This window comes from Leucoraja erinacea, chromosome 11 (assembly GCF_028641065.1).
Source record: "Leucoraja erinacea ecotype New England chromosome 11, Leri_hhj_1, whole genome shotgun sequence".
NCBI lineage: Eukaryota > Metazoa > Chordata > Chondrichthyes > Rajiformes > Rajidae > Leucoraja > Leucoraja erinaceus.
The window spans coordinates 33,371,473-33,395,428 of record NC_073387.1 but is presented as its reverse complement, the minus strand read 5'-3'; the positions used below and the strand labels follow the sequence as shown (position 1 = coordinate 33,395,428).

The following is a 23,956-nucleotide window of genomic DNA, read 5'->3' as shown; positions in this document are numbered from 1 at the left end:
TTCACCATCAATTTTCATCCTGCACTCAAATTTACTTGGACCATCTCCAACACCTCCCTCCCCTTTCTTGTTCTCAGTCTCCATCACAAGAAATAGACTATTGACTGATAGACGATTACAATCCTACTGACTCCCACAACTATCTCGACTACACTTCTTCCCACCCTGCTTCCTGCAAAAATTCTATCCTCTACACCCAATTCTTCCATCTATGCCGCATCTGCGCCCAAGATGAGGTGTTCTATTGTAGAACATCCGAGATGTTCTCATTCTTTAGGGAACGGGGGTTCCCCTCTCCCATCATAGATGAGGCCCTTACTCATGTCTCCACGGTACCCTGCGGCTCTGCCCTTGCCACTACCCCTTCCCCTAGTCGCAACAGAGACAGTCTCTCTAGTCCTTATCTTCCACCCCATCAGGTGTTGCATAAAACATAAAATCCTCCAACATTTTTGCCACTTCCAACGGGATCCCACCACTAGCCACATTTTCTCATCTGCACCCCTTCCTTCCTTCTGCAGAGACTGTTCCCTCCGCAACTCCCTGGTTAATTCATCACCTTCCCACCCAAATCACCTCCTCACCTGCTACCTTCCCCTGCAACCGCAGAAGATGCAACACCTGTCGCTATACCTCCTCCCTCGACTCTGTCCAGAGACCCCGACAGTCCTTCCAGGTTAGGCAGAGGTTCACTTACACCTTTTCCAACCTCATCTACCGTATCCGTTATTCAAGATGTGGACTCTTATACATCGGCGAGACCAAACGCAGACTGGGCGATCGTTTTGCGGAACGCCTTTGCTCAGCCCACGTGAACCAACCTGATCTCCCGGTTGCTGGACACTTTAATTCTCCTTCCCTTTCCTACACTGACCTTTCTGTCCTTGGTCTCCTCCATTGTCGGAGTGAGGCTAAGCACAAATTGGAGGATCAGCATCTCATATTTTGCTTAGTCTGTTTACAGCCCAGTGATATGAATATTGATTTTGCTCACTTCTGGTAGCCCCGGCATTCCCTCTCTCTCTATCCCTCCTCCACCTAAGTCACACTAGCTTCTAATTTTCACCCTATAAACAGCTCACAATGGCCTGTTTCCTTTATCATTGTTACTTTTTTGCATATCTTTCATTCATTGTTCTTTATCTCTCCACATCACCGTCTATATCTCTTGTTTCCCTTATCTCTAATCAGCCTGAAGAAGGGTCTCGACCCGAAACGTCACCCATTACTTCTCTTCAGAGAAGCTGCCTACTCCAGTCTATCTTCGGTTTAAACCAGTATCCGCAGTTAATTCTTACATATAAAGTTAAGTTGCTATTTTAGCGTGTACGTTATTAAATTATTTCAGGGTTCAACAAACTGGACTCAACAAAATGTACCTTGGTACATATGACAATAAACAACATTTTAATTGAACATTACATATAGGTACTGCTGCTTAAGAAAGGACGGAATGAAAAGTAGGGAAATACAGATCAGCTGGCCTGACATCAGTTATGGAGAAATGGAGGATGTTTATGGCAGCTGATGACTCTGGAATCATGGAGACCACAACAATAGATTATGGAAAAGGGCTTTCAAGACTGAGATGAGGAAGAATGTCTTTACTCAATGCTGGTGAATCTGCAACACTCTTTCCTGCAGGGTTGTTGAGATTCAGTCATGGACATTATTCAAAGCAGAGGTCATTGTGTTATCAGTCTGATGAATGGTCCCAACCCAAAATGGTGCCTGTCCATACCTTTCCACAGATGTAGCAGTTGCTGGGTTCCTCCAACAGTTTTTTTTTATTGGACAAGATTCCATTAATTTTGAGATAGAGCGTGGAAAAAGTCTCTTCGGCCCAGCAAGTCCACGCCGACCATCGATTGCCCGTACACTAGTTCTATGCCCTACACACTAGGGGCAATTTACAGAAGCCAATTAACCCATAAGACTGCATGTCTTTGGAATGGACATGAAAGAAATGAAGAGATATGGAGACAGAGGAGGGAAATAGCTCTGAGGTAGAAGATCGGCCATGATGTAGGTGTGAGCGGTGGAGCAGACTATAAGACCTGGGTGATCTCCTCCTGCTCTCGCTTCTTCTTATGTTATATGTTATGGTGATATCGTGCTACATTTGACGAGGTCTTTCTCATCCACCTGAGCCAAAGAAAACTCTCAGCTCAGTGCCCGTCCTGCCTTAAATCCGCTACTGCTTGACGATTGTTAACTTAAATGTCCCACGGTGCGCTAAATTTGACGATTTATCTATCCCATTCATGCCGACCGCTTGTCTGGGCGGCGGTGTGGTGGCTGGGTGGTAGCGGGTCACTTTCCTCGCTGCCCCTCTCTCGCTGCTGCTCTAATGCCGACAGGCAGCAGATGGCAGCATTTGGCCGCTCGCCGCCTCTCCCCCTCCGCTGACATTTTATCAGATTCACTCCAAAGATTTTCTCTCTCTCTCTCTCTTCCCAGCTCTTTGGTACGGCGATGCCAGCGCTGGCTCGGCGCACAGTAGCCCCGCTCGCACCCGACGGAGGGCTGTGTCCTGCCCGCGGCCGTGCATCTCCCATACTTGGGTCACTTGTGGCGCAGGGTGGCTGGCACATTGACCGGAGGTGGTGACAAGCTGCTGTGAGCAGAGTCAGGACCGTTCAGCGCAACGGTGGGAACGCCCAGCCCGGCTTGTACACTGCCAGCCCTTGACCTTGCCCATCATCCGCTACTGTTGCCCAGGAAGATCCCACCGGCCAGAGATTGGAGCTGGGCGCGAACCATTACCACAGCTCATTTGGAAAATCGGAATCGCAGGGGGGGAACTATTATCTGTCACACGTTGGCGAGGCTGTCAGCATCAGGAGCCTTGACACTTGAGAGGTGATCGGCGAGCTCGGTGCGGTGGACTGTCCAGAAGGAGAGGCTTACACTATGAACACCAGCGGTAAGTGTATCTTTCGGCCCGATCCCACGGCCATTCACTCGACTCGCAGGCAGGTGGGACCTGCCTCAGATGCTGACTTGCCGACTTTAACAAAGAACGCGCAAGCATTTGGAAATAAGACGCACAAATCTCAGATAACAGCGTTCTTCCTTGAGTGCTTGACTACGGGTTGAGACATTAGATGTCGCTTTGTGTTGTGTTCTTATTGTCTTATTTTTCTAAAAGGCACGGTGCTTGAATTAATGTGTTGCTGGGAATCGACATGCTGTTAAACGGGCAGTGCACACCGAGATTGTACAAACCTGCCAAGGAGCAGGTTGAATGCTTTTTGTTTGCGTGCAAGCAAGAACCATTTCCACATTTTCTGTTGACCCCTTTCAAATTATTCGCAGCTAAGCTGCTTTACCTTTCAGCCGCTTTCTCTTAACGAGAAAGCATTATTGGCAGCAACGTAGCAGTGCAAACGAAATGTTTTTTCTTGGTATTAAAATTCCCTCTGAGACACGTTCAATAATTGGGGTTCTGTCAAAATTAGAAATCGTCGCTGTGCTTTTGAAATTGCCATAGTTGCGTGCTTCTGTTAAAACAAATTATTTTTTTAACCGTTGAATAATCTTTTACAATAGCTTGCTGGTATTTATCTCGCTTGGATCATTGTATCTGTCCCCACCTTGTTCAGCAATGCACTGCAGTCCTGCGCTGCACTGGACAACATTTATGTCCTGAAATCTTCTCTTACTGTACATGGCTTGAAGGAGGCAACCTTCATCTACATTCAGTATTAGAAAGGAGAGGCCATTTAGTCGCTCAATACATTCAATGTTTACATGGAACATTGCTGATAACGTTGAGGAATCTGGCTTAGTTCAGTTTGAACAAAGTCAGGATTAAGTCAAAAGAAAAGTTCTTGTCTCTAAAAGCATGCGATTGGAAAGAAGCAAATAGAGGGAGCTAACTCCTCCTGCCACAATGGTCAGAGTAGCGTCCTGTCATCATCTATTTCATCAGGTGATGGAGCATACAACTTCATGGCAACACACCCAATCCAGCCACTGGGCCCATATCATCGACTGAGAGAGAGAACGCAAGTGTGTCTGCATAACCCAGCACACAACAGGCACTGATGTCTGTGGGGCTGAACACCCCCTGCCAGGTCTGTGATCTCCACCAGCCTTGTTTCAAACAACCTCCGCAAAAGCAATGTTGCCATGAGAAAATCAATGTAAATGACACTACAAATATAGCTCTTTGACAGCCCTCATAGCTACAGAACCCTCTCAGTGTCTGCACTGATAACTCTCAGCTACAGAACCCTCTCTGTGTCTGCGCGGTCTGATCTTTCCTGAAGTCCACAATAGTAAACACCTGTGAATAGATTCTTGGCTTCACTGTCAGAAAACCCCAAGGTTGGTTCAACAAGAAGGATAATGAAAAGCTAATTAGCTGCCTATGAAACACATTCCCAATTTGGAAACTCCACTGAGCCTCAAGGAAAAAGGAACAAGTGCTTGAGCACCTGAAGGCTAAGGTTCAACAGAAAGCTCTTGACTGAAGGGACAGGTTATGGGAGGAAAGAGTCCAGGATGTCCAGCAACTCCCTGATAATCACAGACCAACTATGGCCCACCACACTGGGCACATGGAAGAGAGGAAAAACTTATCAAGCAGAGAGAAACAGTGCACATCTGCTGGAAGAAACAAGGTAAATTACTTTGCAACGTAATTCTGTCTTCAATGATTCTGCCCCACATCAAACTATCCCGTCCAGTCTCTGCATCACCCATGACAACAGAAGTTGAAAGCTCTGTATGTCTGAAAATAAACAAGGCTCAAGAGAAGATGGTATCCTGCACAAGTACTAAAATCATCCTATGTCCCCTCCATTCCACAATCCAAAATCATCCCTATATCTATCATCAGGCTGCATTCTGCCAATAATGTGCACCCTTTCAGCAGAGACAAAGCACCAACATTGCCAACTTGTTCATTGAGAGAATGGATCTTACATTTAACAAGTGCACCCGCTCTGGCACAAATGCCATCAACAAGATGCTGGAAAACGTGGACCATTTTCCATACAGTATCTCGGCTACCAATTCTCAATAAAGGCAGAATTAGAGTTTGGCTGTTGAGGAAAAAAAAGTGTTTGAAGATCAAGGCATCAAGCAAAACACACATGTTTACAACTGAACAAAATGACACTGTTCTCCTGGACAATATGAAACATCGCCTGCCTACAGCAGGCAATTCAAAGCACTAGAGAGATGCCATCATCTCTGCAAAATCTTTCAAATCCCCATGCAGAATAAGTGAACCAATGTCAGCATCTTTTCCCAGGCCAACGTGACTACTGCAGACCGTGTCCTAATTACACTTGGCCATCCCCATGGGCAGAATCACAAAACAAACACTGCAAGCTCCATTATACCAAGACAAAATCAGGTGCTCAAAGTAAATGATCAAGGATGTTCTCAAACCCTCCAAATGTAAGATTCCTATAAATATTTGAGAATTCTTAGCCCGTGAATGCTCAAAAAGGAGAAGAAGCATTTGAGATGGAATCAAGAACCTCGTCCATTTGGTGGGAGCACAATCGAAGCTCACTATAAATGACAGGAGGAGCCCCATCATGTCCCCAATTATATTACAGCTACATCCAAACCTTGCCACCTCACATCCTACCTCATCTCTTAGTTCAGCATCACCTCCCCTACTTGCGGCATGGCCTTGAAGTTCTCAACATCATCCCAAATTCACCTTTTCTACAGAACTGCTTTCAGGAGGGGGGGGGGGGGGTTACATTCCAGACTATGATCTCATTTATGTCCAGTGGACTTTATCATTACCATTGAATCAACTCCACAATTTAATTTCTCTCTCCATGCCTCTGAAATCTTTCTGCGCTATCTCTCTCCACACACCCAATGTGGTCCATGGTGCATGATGCATAGTACCCTCATGCTCTGTACTTCTCAGTGACAACATTGTCACAGACATATAGTGAGCGCAATGTAATTGGTGTCATCAAAGTTTAATGTGTTGACAGGCATGGGTATGGAATAGCAGGAAATTTGTGTTCCCCACAAACAGTAGAGGTGCGACAATTTGAAGATTACAGTGGTCAAGAAAATAATGACTTTTGCCACTTTCAGTCAAAAAATGCCAAAAAAATTTACAGCTGCTCCTACATAACTGAAAGCCTTTGCCGCATACACAACCATAAATACTAACAGAAAGTAGTCTTTTGAATATCAGATGTTTCCATTTTAGCCCAGTTCCCTTCCAAGATTGCACCTAAGTCGTGCCATGTGTTCTTTGTTTCTTCCAGTGTATTTAATGTATTTTTTCAAAACACCAGTCAAAGAGGTGGCTAAGAAGAGACAACCAAAGCAGTCATTTGCACAGTAGATGATGTATCTTGTTGCATGTGGCAATACATAGCCATAAACATTTCTGTAAACTGCTCATCCTGAAAGATCCATGACAGTTAGCAATATTAGGATTCACTTAGTATTTTATTACTTTACTAATAGCATATGTTAAAACCAAAACAGAAATTAAAAAGAAAACTTACCCTTTGTCTATTTGAAATGTTCAAGGTTATCCAATATTTAGAACCAGGGACATGCACTCAATTATGGAATGAATATCAAAGGTTTCAAGTCAGAAGGGAGGAAATTCACTAGACTAATACACGGATGGGAAAGGGTACATACAGGAATGATGAGGTATTGGAGCTATAGTCTTTGTAACAAAGAAGCAGGGAGGCAATTAAATATTGTGGTTTAAAACTTCAAAGGGAATTTTATGAATAGAGAACTACTATTTCTTTATTTGAGGAAACAATAAGGAAGCTTCAATAATTTGAAGATGTCCTAAAAACTAATAAGTGAAAAGTTGAGAGGAATTCTTTTCATGGTGATCTATCATTTTCACAACTTAATTACAATTAAGCATTGTTCCCAGTTAACCAGTTATTGAACAGCACTATTTTAAACACCATTTACAAGGAATGCTTATTAACCACACCAATCTAATTGGAAAATAAGGAATTGGTGCTTTATTTCCACTTTTTTATTCAGATAATGAGTGTTGATGACTCCATTGTCTTTAGAAGTTGGGAAAAGATGTAATAGCATCTGCAGGAAATTTTCATATGAATTAGCCTAGATTTACAGCCACACCAAAGATAGATACGAAAGGCTGTAGTAACTCAGCGGGTGAGGTAGCATCTCTGGAGGAAAGGAATTGGTAACGTTTCGGGTCGAGACCATTCTTCAGACTGAGAACTGGGGAGAGGGAACCGAGAGATATAAAAAGGTACACAGAACAAACTAATGAAAGATATGCAAACAAAGATCAAAGTCAGCAACGATGATCAAGGAAAGGTGGAGCCCACAATGGTTCAGTGTTGGCTGTGGAGAATGTGATACAAACAGTGAAACTCAGCGGGACAACAGTGAAACTAGTATGATGAATAAGGCGGGGGAGAGATGAGGAGAGAGGGGATGCAAGGGTTACTTGAAGTTAGAGAAATCTCTATTCATGCCATTGTGTTGTAAGCAAAATATGGGGTACTGTTCCTCCAATTTGTGTTTTCCCTCACTGACAGTGGAGGAGGCCCAGGACAAAAAGGTCAGTATGATAATGGGAAGGGAAGTTCAAATGTTTGGCAACCGGGAGATCACGTAGGTGAAGACGGACTGCGCAAAGTTATTCAGCGAACCGGATGCACAGTCTGGGCTTGGTCTCGCTGATATATAGGTGTCTACACCTGGAACAGTGGATGCAGTAGATGAGGTTGGAGAAGGTGCAAGTGAACCTCTGCCACACTGTTGTGACTGGGGCAAAGGGGAATAAAAGTGGAGTTGTGCGGTACCAAGGAGACATGTGTGAGGACCTCATCTATGATAGAAGAGGGGAGCCCCGTTTTCCTTAAGAATGAGAACTGGTTAGGGATAAGGGAAACGAGAGATATAGACGATGATGTAGAGAGATAAAGAACAATTAATAAAAGACATGCAAAAAGTAGCGATGGTAAAGGAAACAGGCCATTGTTAGCTGTTTGTTGGGTGAAAATGAGAAGCTAGTGTGACATAGTCTGGGAGGGATAGAGCGAGGGGGAATGCCGGGGCCACTTGAAATGAGAGAAATCATCATCAATGAAGAAGGGTCTTGACCTGAAATGTCACCCATTCCTTCTCTCCGGAGGTGCTGCCTGTTTCGCTGAGTATGAAATGATGTTCCTCCAATTTGCGTTTAGCCTCACTTTGACAATGGAGAAGACCTAGAACAGAAAGGTCTCAGTGGGAATGGGAAGGAGAATTAAAGTATTTAGCAACCAGGAATTCAGGTAGGTTCAGGCGGGCTGAGCAAAGGTGTTCAGCAAAACGATTGCCCAGTCTAGGTTTGGTCTCACCGATGTATAAGAGTTCACATCTTAAACAACGGATACAGTAGATGAGGTTGGAGGAGGTGCAAGTGAACCCCTGCCTACCCTGAAAGGATTGTCGTGGTCCCTGAACAGAGTCGAGGGAGGAGGAATAGTGACAGGTGTTGCATCTTCTGCGGTTGCTGGGGAAGGTACCTGGGGAGGGGGTGGTTTGGCTGGGAAGGGATGAGTTCACCACGGAGTTGCGGTGGGAACGATCTCTGCAGAAGGAGGAAAGGGGTGGAGATGGAAAATGTGGCTAGTGGTGGGATCCCGTTGCAGGATGTGGAAAGGATGTGGAAAGTTTAGAGAATTATTTGTTGTATGCAACGGCTGATGGGGTGGAAGCAAGCCTCAACGACTTCCGCCCAGTTGCACTTACCCCCATCATCACCAAGTGCTTCGAGAGGCTGGTCCTGGCACACCTCAAAAGCTGCCTACCCCCCACACTGGATCCCTATCAGTTTGCCTACCGCAAGAACAGGAGTACGGAGGATGCCATCTCAACGGCACTTCACTCCGCCCTCTCCCACCTTGACAACAGAGACACTTATGTAAGAATGCTGTTCATCGATTACAGCTCAGCATTCAACACCATTATTCCATCAAAACTGATCACCAAACTCGGTAACCTGGGCATCGACCCCTCCCTCTGCAACTGGATACTGGACTTTCTAACCAACAGACCCCAGTCTGTGAGGTTAGACAAGCACACCTCTTCAACCCTCACCCTGAACACCGGCGTTCCTCAGGGCTGTGTGCTGAGCCCCCTCCTCTACTCCCTCTTCACCTATGACTGCACACCTGTACATGGTACTAACACCATCATCAAGTATGCAGATGATACAACGGTGATTGGCCTCATCAGCAACAACGATGAGCTGGCCTACAGGGAGGAGGTCCAGCACTTAGCAGCATGGTGCGCTGACAACAACCTGGCCCTTAACTCCAAGAAGACCAAGGAGCTCATTGTAGACTTCAGGAAGTCCAGAGGTGGCACGCACACCCCCATCCACATTAACGGGACGGAGGTGGAACGTGTTTCTAGCTTCAGGTTCCTGGGAGTCAACATCTCCGATGACCTCTCTTGGACCCACAATACCTCTACTCTGATCAAGAAGGCTCATCAGCGTCTCTTCTTCCTGAGGAGACTGAAGAAGGTCCATCTGTCTCCTCAGATCCTGGTGAACTTCTACCGCTGCACCATCGAGAGCATCCTTACCAACTGCATCACAGTATGGTATGGCAACTGCTCTGTCTCCGACCGGAAGGCACTGCAGAGGGTGGTGAAAATTGCCCAACGCATCACCGGTTCCACGCTCCCCTCCATTGAGTCTGTCCAAAGCAAGCGCTGTCTGCGGAGGGCGCTCAGCATCGCCAAGGACTGCTCTCACCCCAACCATGGACTGTTTACCCTCCTACCATCCGGGAGGCGCTAAAGGTCTCTCCGTTGCCGAACCAGCAGGTCGAGGAACAGCTTCTTTCCGGCGGCTGTCACTCTACTAAACAACGTACCTCGGTGACTGCCAATCACCCCCCCCCCCCCCGGACACTTATTATTTATTTTTTATTCAAATCGCTTGCTATGTCGCTCTTCAAGGGAGATGCTAAATGCATTTCGTTGTCTCTGTACTGTACACTGACAATGACAATTAAAATTGAATCTGAATCTGAATCTGAATCTTTGAATCTGAAGTTAAGGTCAAGGAGGATTCTGTCATTGTTGCGATTGGGGGATGGAGAGCAGTACTGGTATGGAACACCTCATCTTGGGTGCAGATGCAGTGTAGATGGAGGAATTGGGAGTAGGGGATAGATTCTTTGTTGGAGGCAAGGTCGCAAGAAGTGTAGTCCGGATAGTTAATGGGAGTCATTTTACAGACATGGTGTTCAACTCATGATATCTGATAATGTTAATAGATTCCATGCTTAGTTAAAGGAAAATGCTTAAAAATTCATAAGGATATAAAAAACCTTAAGGATAATTTGTAATTCTAAAATCACATGGTTCAGATGAAAACATTGGTGTTGCGTCTCCACTTGATTACTATATACCATCAGTGCAGTCCCTGAAGAATTGACCACATTGGCAAAAAACTAAATCAGGGAGTTTAAATGCAAATGAGTTACACCCCGAACCACTTACTGTTAAGTTTGATGTAATCTTTGATGTTGGTTCATGATTCACTGCGCGCCCTGCCCGCAAAATGATTCTTATGCCCAAATCCACAAAGTGAGATTCCGTTCATTGTGGCTCCTTGAAAAACTTCAGATTATATGCATTTTCCTGCTTTCATAACTATTGCTTATTTCCTATCATATGATATCTCATTCATTAAGAAAATGACATATCCTTTTAATCTATTAAATAGTTGAACATAAGTCTTAAATCATCGTGTGTGGTTTTTTATCAGGTTAGTCACCGATGGGGCATAAAACTCCTTTGTTAAAATGTTCAAAATTTGCAAACAAACTTTTCTAGTTATATTCATAAAACTGAAATGTTAATTTTGTCCTTTGTAGTTGCTGACAATTTTTGATAATCCTAATCCGATATTTGAGCGCGATATAGATTCAGGTCATATATCTGTCACATCCCACATTCAGGGGCGGCATGGTGGCGCAGCAGTAGAGTTGCTGCCTTATAGCCCCAGAGACCTGGGTTCGATCCTGATTATGAGTGTTGTCTGTATGGAGTTTGTACGTTCTCCCTGTGACTGTGTAGGTTTTCTCCAGGTGCTCCGGTTTCCTCCCACACTGTTAATTGTTCTTAGTGTGTAGGATGGTGCTCATGTACGGTGTGATTGCTGGTCGATGTGGACTTGGTGGGCCGAAGGGCCTGTTTCTGTGTTGTATGCCTAAAGTCTAAAGTTACCACTTTCAATGTAAGAAATGTTTATTGATTAAAACAAAAAATGATTACCTTCTCTTCTCTGATTACCTTCTCTACCTTACCTACCCTTCACACGGGATTAACTGCCTCAGTTGGTTCCAAATTTATAGATATTTTCCAATAATTCCTACATATAAAATTGGGCAATTGTAAATGTAAGAAGATCACCTGAACACAAAAAGCTGGAGTAACTCAGCTGGTCAGGCAGCATTTCTAGAGAAAAGGGATAAGTTACGTTTCGGGTCGAGAAAGGGTCCCGACCCAAAACATCATCTATTCCTTTTTCTCTAGAAATGCTGCCTGACCCGCTGAGTTACTCCAGCGTTTTGTATCTATCTGGTTTAAACCAGCATCTGCAGTTCCTTCCTACACAGATCAGCTGGACAAGTGGGTTGAGGAGCGGCTCACGGAGTTTAACGTAGATAAGTGCAAGGGGCTGCATTTTTGGAAGTCAAATGAGTGCCTGATCATCACAGTGAATGGCATGCCCTGGGAAGTGTTGTAGAGCAGGATTTAGGAGCACAGGTACACAGTTTGTTGAAAATTACAATACAGGTGGTGGTTAGGGTGGTCAAGAAGACTTTCGGTATATTGACCTTCATCAGTCATCGTACAGAGTATAGAATGTGGGATGTTATAATTATACAAAACATTGGTGAGGCCGCATTTGAAGTATTGTGTTCAGTTTTGGTCACTGCTATAAGAAGGATGTTTCCTGCAAAACATCTCCTTATTCCTTGCAGTGCAGGAGATTGAGGGATGATCTTATAGAAGTGTATACAATAATGAAGGGTGTAAAATAATGATAGCATAAATGCACAGAATCTCTTACCCAGAGTAGCAGAATCAAGAACCAGGTGACAATGGGTTACAGTGTGAGTGGAAAGATGTAATTAGAACCTGAATTTTTCACATTTTTTCACACAAAGAATGATGGGTCTATGGAACAAACTGTTAGTTGACATAGTTGAGGTAGTTATGATAACAACATTCAAATTACATTTGGAGAGGTACATGGACACAAAAAGGTTTATATGGGCCAAATACAGCCAGGTGGGATTAACATATATGGGGCATATTGTTTGTCATTGGCAAGTTGACCCGAAGTGCCTGTTTCCATGAAGTTTGACTCTAAATATGACTGTGACTAATGGTGGGCCTCACAATTCGTTGCTGGGCCCGTTACCGTTTGTCATCTATATCAATGATTTGGATGGGAACATACAAGGTAAGATTAGCAAGTTTGCTGATGATACAAAAGTAGGTGGTTTTACAGATAGTGAAGATGTTTGTGAAAAATTACAGCAGGATCTTGATCTATTGGCCAGGTGGGCTGAGGAATGGCTGATGGAATTTAATACAGAGAAATGTAAGGTGTTTTTGGGAAGTCTAACATGGGCAGGACCTACACACGGAGTGCAGGTACATGGTTCATTGAATTTGGAATCGCAGGTAGATAGGATAGTCAAAAAGGCTTTTGGCACATTGGCCTTCATCAGTCAGAATATTGAGTACAGAAGTTGGGAGGTTATGTTGCAGTTGTATAAGACACTGATGAGGTCGCATTTAGAGTATTCTGTTCATTTTTGGGCACCATGTTATAGGAAAGATCTAGTCAAGCTGGAAAGGGTACAGAGAAGATTTACGAGGATGTTACCAGGCCTAGAGGGTCTAAGCTATAGGGAGAGGTTGAGTAGGCTGGGACTCTATTCCTTGGAGTGCAGGAGTATGAGAGGTGATCATATAGAGGTGTATAAAATCATGAGAGGAATAAATCGGGTAGATGCACAGAGTCTCGAGCCCAGAGTAGGTGGATCGAGGATCAGAGGACATACTGTAGGTTTAAGGTAAAGGGGAAAATATTGAACAGGAATCTAAGGGGCAACTTTTTCACACAAAGTGTGGTGGGTGTATGGAAAAAAGATGCCAGAGGAGGTAGTTGAGGCAGGGACCATCTCAACGTTTAAGAAATAGTTAGACAGGTACATGGAAAGGACAGGTTTGGAGGGATATAGACCAAACATGGGCAGGTGGGACGTGTAGTTGGGGCACGTTTGCTGGAGTGGGCAAGTTGGGCTGAATGGCCTGTTTCTAGGCTGTATCACTCTATGTTTTTGTATACACACACTCCAAGATATTATGCCAATATGTGAAGAAACATGCTCAAAATAAGGTCCTTAACCTCTGTGGAATCATGATGGGAGAAAACTGGATAATTTCCTGTTTGGCTTTATCAAGTCTGTATACCTAGAAATTCCAATCCTCCCAGTCAAGCTAACTCTGCTCTTGATTGTGAATGCATGTTGCACTACACCTCAGAAATTCACTCTGGGTAAATCATCCAAACAAAGACCTTGAAGTTGGTCACAACAGTGCAAAATTGGAATCTGATTGAGCACAGATTTAGATGGACGATCGCTTTGACCTTTTACTTTGCTCTGCCCGATTCTTGCTTTTCTTCCTTCTTAGTTTAAATAAAATAAAATTTGACAGTACCCTGTAGCAACTGTTTCAGCACTTGTCATTCCAGTCCTTGGGTGGGTATTTTCTGTAGCTCAACCTGTGTTTCCAGTCAGGTTGGTAGTGATAATGAAACCTTTGACAGCTACACGATCCCTCTACTCTCTGCTTACTGCTCTTGCATTTTTGACAAGTATTGTATCATGTGTTCCTTTAGGAGCTGTACCAAGTAAAACAAAATTAAAAGCCCTATCAAAGAAGGCACAAATTTTAGTTGTGATCACTTGAAAATAAGTTACTTCATTTTTCACAACTTATTTGACTAATTGTAAATACTTATTTTTCAAGTGGTCATACTTGTCATCACAGGTTTGGTAGTGATATAATTAATTGTAAACACAACCTTTAATGCTTATAAATGGAAATGATTCTACTTGAATGGATGTGGTGCATTATTTAACCTTGAAACAGTTGTGATCTCTTAATAGGGGAATCATTACATTTGACAATAAAATACTCCAGGTTATAACTTATAAAACAAACACTGCAGAGGCAAGCTGACCAACTTGTTTGACAAGACCTGCCTTCCTGGCATATGTAGCAACTACTATTGTTTTTTTTGCATTTGAATCACTGCTCCCAGACTTATCATTGCCAGGAAACTATAATCTTTTTTTGCGTTTTACAATCATTTATGGTGCTTTGAAAATTCATCAACATAGATCAGGCAAGAAATAAAAAATTAACAAAAATGTTAATGTGCATTGATATCATAGAAGAAATTCTTCTTTGGTCCCTTGCGAAAAATGTGCAAATATTAGCAGGTGGTTTGGTTCTCTATTCATTAGCGTCCATTGTATGATACGAGTTAACTTAGTACTGTTATCTATGCACATTTTTTATGGTGGCAACTAAAGAAATTAATTTCAAGGTAATTTCAATGTAGGAAAATGTGCCGCATCAGTGTTAAGAGACAAATATTGTAACTGAGCCACTTAGATATTCATGCAGATGTCTTCTGCACAGAAGCTGCACAGGTCAATGTTGAAGAGGAACATAAAGGAAGCTGGCTGGATACAGAAACAAAGAGGTTTAGGAGCAGAGCCCAGACATTTAACAGATAAAGGCATGAGTGCCAGCTAAAGGGAAAAGAACTTAAGGAATTTCAACAGGCCTAATCCAGAAGAACTCACAACTCTCAGTAGGTTACAGTAGCTTAGAAAAGATTACAGAGAATGGGAGGAGAGAGACATTGGAGGGATTTGAGAATAAGGATAAGAATTTCAGCAATACCTGTGCCAGTCAATGGAAAAGGCCAAGAAACATAATTATGAAAATGCTGAATTTTTAAAGAAACCAAACTAGATATGGAAATAATTCCCAGATTGCAAAACAATTGGAAAATTGAAATTTTAAATGTGCACCATAAAATTATAATAAACAATGGTAGACTTTTCTTAACTGAGTTTACCTGAAGACCACCAATGATTTAGGTGGAAGTACATGAATAGATTGCAATCTTTCATTGTCACTTGCAGATAGGCTGTGTCTGAGTGTTGCTGCCAGTTATACTCAGCTCTGCACAATGAATAGATTTTTGTAGAGCCGAACATAACAGGTAACTCATAATCACAGGTGTGTGACACCAGGGACCAAAGGCTAATTTCTCCTTCACTACATCAATGTGTGTTGTTATTGAATGTCTGGTGTTACCACAGTATTTTATAGTCAAATGTGCTCTAAAGACACTTGATAGTGTCTTTAGAGCACATTTGACTATAAAATACTGTGGTAATACTGTTGATTTGGACCAGTTAGCATGGAAGTTGTGTTCAGTGTGTCAATTTGGCAGTGTTCAGTGTGTCAGTAACCAGAGATAATTCCTGAACTACTACCTACCTCATTGGTGGCACTCGGACTATCCCTGACCGGACTTTGCTGGCTTAAGTTCTTTCCGCTGACTGGACACGCAACAAAAGCTTTTCACTGTACCCCAGTACACGTGACAATAAACTAAACTGAGTTTAAACAAGGAAAAATTATCTTCAACTTCCCCCTTTTGGGATTTATTTTTGAACAAAATCTTTATACTCTGGTGGAAATGGAATACTTAATGGGTTGGAATTTACTGTAAAAATAACTGGGTCACAATGCTAGGCATGTTTGTGCAAATTGGATTGTAACTTCTGATAATCCACATAAACCAAAGTAAAACTTCTGAAGTCCACTGCAGTCTCCATGGTTGGGGAATGGCATTTCACCAACTGACGTACCAGTTAAGTGTACTGAATAACTTCAAGTTCTTGTCTTATCCCAAATAAACAAAGTCAATGTAAAATGTTGAAGTTTGTTCATCCTAATCCAAGTACCCATTTAATAACATGGAAAGACTTGCCCATTGCCAAGCAATATCTTTGGTACAGAGTGAATTCTCATTCCCTCAGCATTCCACTAATTTGTTGGAGAATTTAAGAACTATTTGCTTTATTTTTTTCTTTTCATAGAGTCATAAAGTCATAGGATGATACAGTGTGGAAACAATCCCTTCGGCCCAACTTGCCCACACCAGCCAACATGTCCCAGCTACACTAGTCCCACCTGCCTGCATTTGGTCCACATCCCTCCAAACTTGTCCTATCCATTTGCCTGTCTAAATGTTTCTTAAACGTTGGGTCAGTCCTGGCCTCAACAACCTCCTCTGGCAGCTTATTCCATATACCCACTACCCATTGTGTGAAAAAGTCACTCATCAGATTCCTATTAAATCGTTTCCCCTTCACCTTAAACCTATTTCCTCTTCAGTTTACCTCTCTCATCTCATTTCCTCTTCAGTTTACCGCTTTGCTGATTCTCATGCCAACAGTAACAGTCATCCATTTATCAACATTATATCTATAACTTTAACATTTCTGCTGTGATTTTCATTAAGACTTGGGACTTGAAAAGTAGTCCAATAGTCATCTCATTCCACGTCTGTGTATGCCATTGAAAATTGCTCAGGAACTAGATTTGGAAAAGTGAAAATTACGTGAGTTCGGGGGTAAACCATGGCATCATAAAATGACACAAAAACGAGGCTATTTAAACCCTCATGACTGTACTAACACAAGATATCCAATTAGTAGCATCGCACTGTTTCTTCTATGTAGCCATAGGAAATATGTTTTTTTCCTTGATTTTTACAGAAGTACATTATCTTAATACATATAATGATTCCTATGCACAATATTTAGCCAGGGATAGAATCAAGTCAAGAGTGTTTTATTGACATATGTCCCAGATAGAACAATGAAATTTTACTTGCTGCAGCACAACAAAATATGTAAACGTGGTACATTGTAAACAATATATTAAAAGAGAGAGAACAAGTTCAGTGTGTATATATATACACATACTTCCAAGTGCCATCTTGTTTGACAATCCTCTTTGACATACTAAATCTCCTTAATCTTCGCAGGAAGTAGAGCCATTGATGTGCTTTATTTATAATTACACCAGTATGTTGCATCCAGGAAAGATCTCCAGAAATATGCATGCCCAGGAATTTGAAGGTTTTGACTCTCTCCATCATCATCCCGTTGATATAAACAGGATTGTGGATCCTCATCCTTCCTCTTCCAAAGTCCACAATCAGTTCATTAGTTTTACTGATATTGAGAGCCAAGTTGTTGTGCTGGCACCATTTGGTCAATCAGTCAATCTCACTTCTATACTCTGACTCATCACCATCTGTAGTTCGTTCAACAACGGTTGTGTCGTCGGCAAACTTGAAGATGGAGTTCGCACTATGTTTGGCTACACAGTCATGAGTATAGAGTGAGTATAGCAGATGGCTGAGCACGCAGCCTTGAGGTGCTCCCATACTGATTGTTAATGAGTGCATAGAGAAACTGAACTTTCATCCTGCTGTGTTCACATCAACCATCAAACACCCACTTTACACTAATTATACTCTTGCTCATTTTATCACTTCTTCATTCCTATCAACTACTCCCTGATTCTACAACTCATTTACACACTGGTCACAATTTTTACAGTGTACAATTAATCTGCCAGCCTGCATGTCTCCACGATGTGGGTGGAAATTAAAGCAACCAAACGATACACAGAGAAAACTTTTATTTGATACATAATTCTCACAGTTCTCTTTGTTCCTCATTGCTCTCTTTTGGAACTGATGACTGTCAAATATTTCTCTGACTTTTAATACCTCTAATGGTTTAATGGATAGTTCATTAAAAATATCCTTTAGTGTTTCTTACTTCTTAATTGCAGTAAAAAGTTACTTGAGAGATTATTAGTGCAGGTAGGCCTGACAAAATAAATAATGAATGCCGAAATCAATACTATGTTCAGAATACAAAGTAGTAGCTTTCAGTTTCCTCAACTCTTACAAATAACAAGGTATTCAACTGCTTTCTGAAAAATTAAAGATGTGGCAGTAAAAAAGTAGCAAAATACATAACGGATTCAAGTGTCTCTACGATGCAATAATTAACTACACAAAGATAATGAAAATATGCGAAAAGGGCAAAAAATGTTAATAAAGATATCAAAACAAGGAGAGAAGCAGACCTATACAACCTGAAAGATTAGATCTCAACTACAAATTGTCTAGACATAAAAATGACAAAAACTCCAGCTCAAACCTATCATTGTAAGTTTTATAAAAGTTGAAAATCAAAGATAGTTGTTACTTCAATTCAGCAACAAAAATAAGAAAAACTGTAATTATTTCAAAACTTTCAGGGTAGATTTATGAATATATATAATTCATTCAATCTTCACTCAATTATTAGATAACAAAAGTGAGACCAGCTTGATACTTCCAATGATGAATTTATAGAAATTCCTGCTGATTTTGTTTGGGAAAACTACACATTGCTTTTGATCATAGTCTTAAAAGAGCCACCCAACTGCTTGTCCAACATTATTAAACATTTTTAGCTGAATTTTCAAGACCGAAGAAAGGGTTCCCCCATGAAAATGTGTTCATTGGAGTTGTGTGAATCAACAGACATAAGTCCTTTATTGCCTCAGAATATTTGAGCTCACATGTTATTATCGAACATAGACCATTATAGCACAAGGCCCTTCAGCCCACAATGTCTGTGCCAAACAGTTTGAATTTACTAGCACCATTTGACCAGGGTGAGCACACAATCTATTCCAATGTCTCTCCCTCCACCCACACTTCCAATTGGTCAGTGCCGTAGCCGATTTCCATTGTAATCTTTCCAGTCAGAGACAAAAATTAATAATAGCAATGGCTTCTCTTCCACTGCAAGCACCATTAACTCTGGGGCTCACAAGGATCTGCCTTTAACACTTTCCTTTTGCTAATCAACATGCTGCCTCATGGTAGTCAGGGAATACAGTTCTACAGGTATATTGATGTCCCCAGTTGAACCAAAATGGATTCTGTCGACCCTCCTCTCTTCTTTGTCTTTCTGCTCATCGAACTCCCTCCGAGAGTCATTCATACAGCATGGAAACATGTCCTTTAGCCCACTGAGTTCATGCCACCCATAGATTACCCTTTTTATCAGTTCAATTTTTCTCACATTCAGACCACATTCAAACCAACCCAGATCTCACAACTACTACGATACTCATCTACAGATTAGGGACAATTTGCTGTGGCTAGTTACTCTATTGACCAACATGTCTTTGGCATGTGAGAGAAATTGTTAAGAGAAAAATTGTAAGGATTTGTTTTTCTTTTAAGGAACAAGTTATATACTTTTTTTAAATTCTAATTTATCAACTAACAATCTATCTTTACAGTAGGCAAAAGTGCTGGAGAAATTCAGCGGGTGCAGCAGCATCTATGGGGCGAAAGAAATAGGCAAGTTTTGTGAGTCTGAAGGATGAAACAAAAACATCATCTACTTCCAGTGGCACAGCATATATTTGCCCTGATAAACCTTGACACTTAGAAGACCTCTATTGATCTTCAGATACTGTACTGTATATTGATTCACAAGAATCTTTCAAACTAGAAGATTGTATGTTCTTAGTCAAAGGACAAGTTGGTGTTTCTTGATTTCATGTGGAGCTTCATTCTAATAGTAAGGAGGCTGAGGAAAGAGAAGTGGGAATGAGTATATGACGTATAATCACATTTCTGGTAATATGTCAATCAATAGATTGAGCTTATGCTTATAGATTGGATTCTGCAACGTACTGGTAGTTGTCAACTGCACACATGGCCTCCCCTGTGTAGTGTAGGTTGCATTGTTGACTGTGTATACAGTATATTAAAGTATATCAGTGAGAAAGGGAATGAAATTGGTTTATACTCTCTAGAATTTAGGAGATTGAGAGGGGATCTTATAGAAACTTACAAAATTCTTAAGGGGTTGGACAGGCTAGATGCAGGAAGATTGTTCCCGATGTTAGGGAAGTCCAGGACAAGGGGTCACAGCTTAAGGATAAGGGGGAAATCCTTTAAAACCGAGATGAGAAGAACTTTTTTTCACGCAGAGAGTGGTGAATCTCTGGAACTCTCTGCCACAGAGGGTAGTTGAGGCCAGTTCATTGGCTATATTTAAGAGGGAGTTAGATGTGGCCCTTGTGGCTAAGGGGATCGGGGGTATGGAGAGAAGGCAGGTACGGGATACCGAGTTGGATGATCAGCCATGATCATATTGAATGGTGGTGCAGGCTCGAAGGGCCGAATGGCCTACTCCTGCACCTAATTTCTATTTTTCTATGAAAGGACAGGCAGTATATCAAGGGTAATGATAATGCTGCTGACCAAAGCTTGAATTAAGAGATTTAAGGAGCATCTATATGGGGGGGGGAGGAGCTAGAAAGAGGAAATGGAGCGGATGTATAAGTTCAGAGCCAGGCTAAGGGGAGACATTACTAATTTGTCCCAGTGGGCTAGGAACAGGGAGAAATGTGGGCACAGTTGGTTAAACCTTGGGGACAATGGCTTCCAATGTACTCCTCTGATTTGTACTGCAGAAAAGAAGCTGGGATTACCTTTGTATTTCAGAATGGTGCTGGAACAGCGAGCAGTTCCGGTTGTTCAAAAGCCATTGGCCTTTAAGTAAAAGCTGGTTGTATTTGAGATGAAATAACACAAAACCCAAAGTACCTCTGCTCTGAACACCTAAAACAAACATAGGAAAGCAAAATCTGCTGTTATATTTAGAAATGCAAATGGCGATTATATTTTATAAATTTTCTCAAGGACAATATATATATATATATAAGATGTGGTTTTGCAGTTTTAAAGTTATCACAATACTTTAAAGACATCTAAATCAAAAATATTTATTTACTACTCGGCACTGACATCAACTAGTTTGTATGTATTTGAAGTAAAAAATGCCTACTCAGAAATACACCAGATTAATTTTTAGCTGTGATCACTATAAATAAATAACTACCTTTTGCATTGTAATCTGTCCTCCACTGAGTTACCTACGCAATTGAGATTATATAAATTGGATTGCAGATCATTATAATGTCCATTTGTGTGCAAGAACTTGACCTCTGTTTGCATTACATTTCACTTACCAATGTTTGTGTAATAAAAGTTGATCTTAAAAGATGGCAAGGCATAATATTGAATGGCTTTGCATATAAATATAGGAAACAACAACACTAAATTGTCTAGCAAGCTACGAGACAACAAATGAATACGCAAAGATCTAGGTTTGTAGCTTAATTTACACAAATGATCAGTAAAGGCTGACCTCTAGTTACTGAATAAAATCTTGAGCTCTGTTGAATACAGTCACAATGAAAGCAAGAACTGTGGTGGCATGGTGGACTCATCAAACAATTAATGAGACTTACACTGAAGAAGTTAGAATAAATGCTTCTGTAGTTTCATACAATAGTTCCCATCCATTCCCTCCCCCATCCCTGTCTCACCACTCCTCAAGCTCTCAATCCTGATAATGTTGGCAAACTATTTGTTATTAAAAATGTCACGCACTGCCAGTCTTCCAGTAGTCAGGAAGAGTCATCAGACGAGGAAACTTGGCTGATGATTTTTATCCTTTGCCAAACCATGAATACGGTGTTTTGTAAAATATCAGAACTTGTGCAAAGAAGATAGTAATTTGTGACCTTAAAGGGCTATCATTGTCTGTATCTTATTTAAAAAAAACATAACCCTTTTACTTACAAGTAATGCATTCAATTTTCCTGAGTAAATCCATTAATTTCAGCTATTTAGTGGGATTGGAAGTTCACAATGGCTTCAGAGTAATGAGTGCATTTAATATTTAAGTATCCGTTAATAACAGGAAATTAGTTCAGAGCTTATCGCCTGCCTCAGAACTGGAGTGGAAACAAACCATCCCTGACCCTGATGGACTGCCCAAGAAGAAAAACCCTTTGTCAATCCAAACATTTTGTACCAAATGTATTTAGAAATAATTAAGAAATTACTGTTTTGATTTTATAAAAATCTACCGTTTACGAATTTGTCAGTTCAATGGTTCTGGAAGGTTATGGCTTCAGTGAAATAGAGTTCCTTTGGATAGTTCAGAAACGTTGAATGTAAGAAGAGTCATCTGAGAGAAATGGTTGTTGCTTTAGTGAAAACCTCATGTCCGATAAATGAAGTCAGGAACATGCAAGGGCCACTGTCTGCCAATATTCTGGCTTTTCTAGTATGCAGCCGGAGAATTGCTTTGTGTTCAGTGCCACTTTTCACCTGCTCCTCTTTGGGATTTTTGTACAATTTATTTAATTTTCGAATTTGCAGTTGATTACAGTTTTAAATCATTCTAGGCAACCTGGTACAGAGGTTCATTCACTTCCAGTTTACTAATCAGTCCCTGGAGACTCGTAAATACTAATTCTAATCCACGACATGACCTAATTCTTGGTTCACATGTGCATAACAGTATCGATTGACTCTCTGACATAGTTTTCACTTCCCTTTCTCTTCAATTAATCCCATGGTATTCCCACTATAGCATGGGAAATATTAAAATCCTCTCCTTATTTATTGCAGTCTAACTTAATTATTTAAAGTTCTTGACATGTTATCATTGAACTGTCACCTAAATACAGTGTGTGTTACCCTTATGAATCCCACAAGATAGAAATCTGGTTAATTAGATGAAATATTGACTAACAGTAAATAGTATATGACATGGCGTTATTCTATAATGTACATATTCAGTATGTACACAAAGATAACTGTTAGCTAAAAACAGTACGTGTTACATAGAAACATAGAAAATAGGTGCAGTAGGCCATTCGGCTCTTATATCTTTGTGTACATAATGATATTTTATTTCCTGATAGAATAACGTCATGTTATGTTTTAATCACTCCTCAACGTTTCATCTAATTTAACAAATGTATCTATTGTGTATTCAGGGATTTATTTTAGAGAACAAGCGTTCATTACTCACTGAAACTTGACAGTTAAAATCAGCAGGCCAATTGCCGTGAGTGAAGAGATGGCATGAATGCAACTTAGTTGCTTCTGAATTTAATCCCCTTGTATCTGGATCATACCTCGGAGAATTCAAAAGGAGATTTCTAACTCTTTTCCTCATTAATATAGGATAGCAAACATTAGAAGTACTCATCTAAATTGTTCAAGATAGCTCATTAAATTTTGAGTCACTTTGAAACAAATATGCCTATAATGCATTAAAAAAATGAAATCATGAGGAAGGACATTTGTGCTGTTGAGGGAGTGCAGAGTAGGTTCACCAGGTTAATGCCCGGGATGGTGAGACTAACATATGATGAAAGAATGGATCAAAGGGGCTTATATTCACTGGAATTTAGTAGGATGAGAGGGGATCTTATAGAAACATATACAATTATTAAGGGATTGGACAGGCTAGATGCAGGAAAAATGTTTCCCATGTTGGGGGAGTCCAAAACCAGGGATCACAGTTTAAGAATAAGAGGTAGTCCATGTTGGGGGAGTCCAAAACCAGGGGTCACAGTTTAAGAATAAGAGGTAGTCCATGTTGGGGGAGTCCAAAACCATGGATCACAGTTTAAGAATAAGAGGTAGTCCATTTTGGACTGAGAAGACGAAAAAACATTTTCAGCCAGAGAATTGTGAATCTGTGGAATTCTCTGCCATTGAAGGCAGTGGAGGCTAATTCACTGGATGTATTCAAGAGAGAGTTAGATATAGGTCTTAGGGCTAACAGAATCATGGGATATCATAATCATAATCATACTTTATTAGTCAAGTATGTTTTGCAGCAGTATACGAGGAATTTGATTTGCCATACAGTCATACTAA

The 23,956-nt window shown here is 41.2% G+C and overlaps 1 protein-coding gene across 4 annotated transcripts in view; it reads left to right on the top strand.

Annotated features, from left to right (window-relative positions):
- Positions 1–2,414: 2,414 nt before the first annotated feature.
- Positions 2,415–23,956, top strand: part of ablim3 (actin binding LIM protein family, member 3) — a 230,535-nt gene continuing 208,993 nt past the window's right edge. For 3 of the 4 annotated variants that reach the window (XR_008724242.1, XR_008724243.1, XR_008724241.1), the window contains exon 1: positions 2,422–2,926. Coding sequence is in view for 1 of the 4 variants with exons in the window: in XM_055642996.1 (XP_055498971.1) it covers positions 2,914–2,926 (13 nt within the window). In the remaining 3 variants the exon portion in view is untranslated. Of the gene's footprint in view, positions 2,927–23,956 lie in introns of all 4 variants that reach the window. The other variant, XM_055642996.1, reaches the window with a different exon arrangement.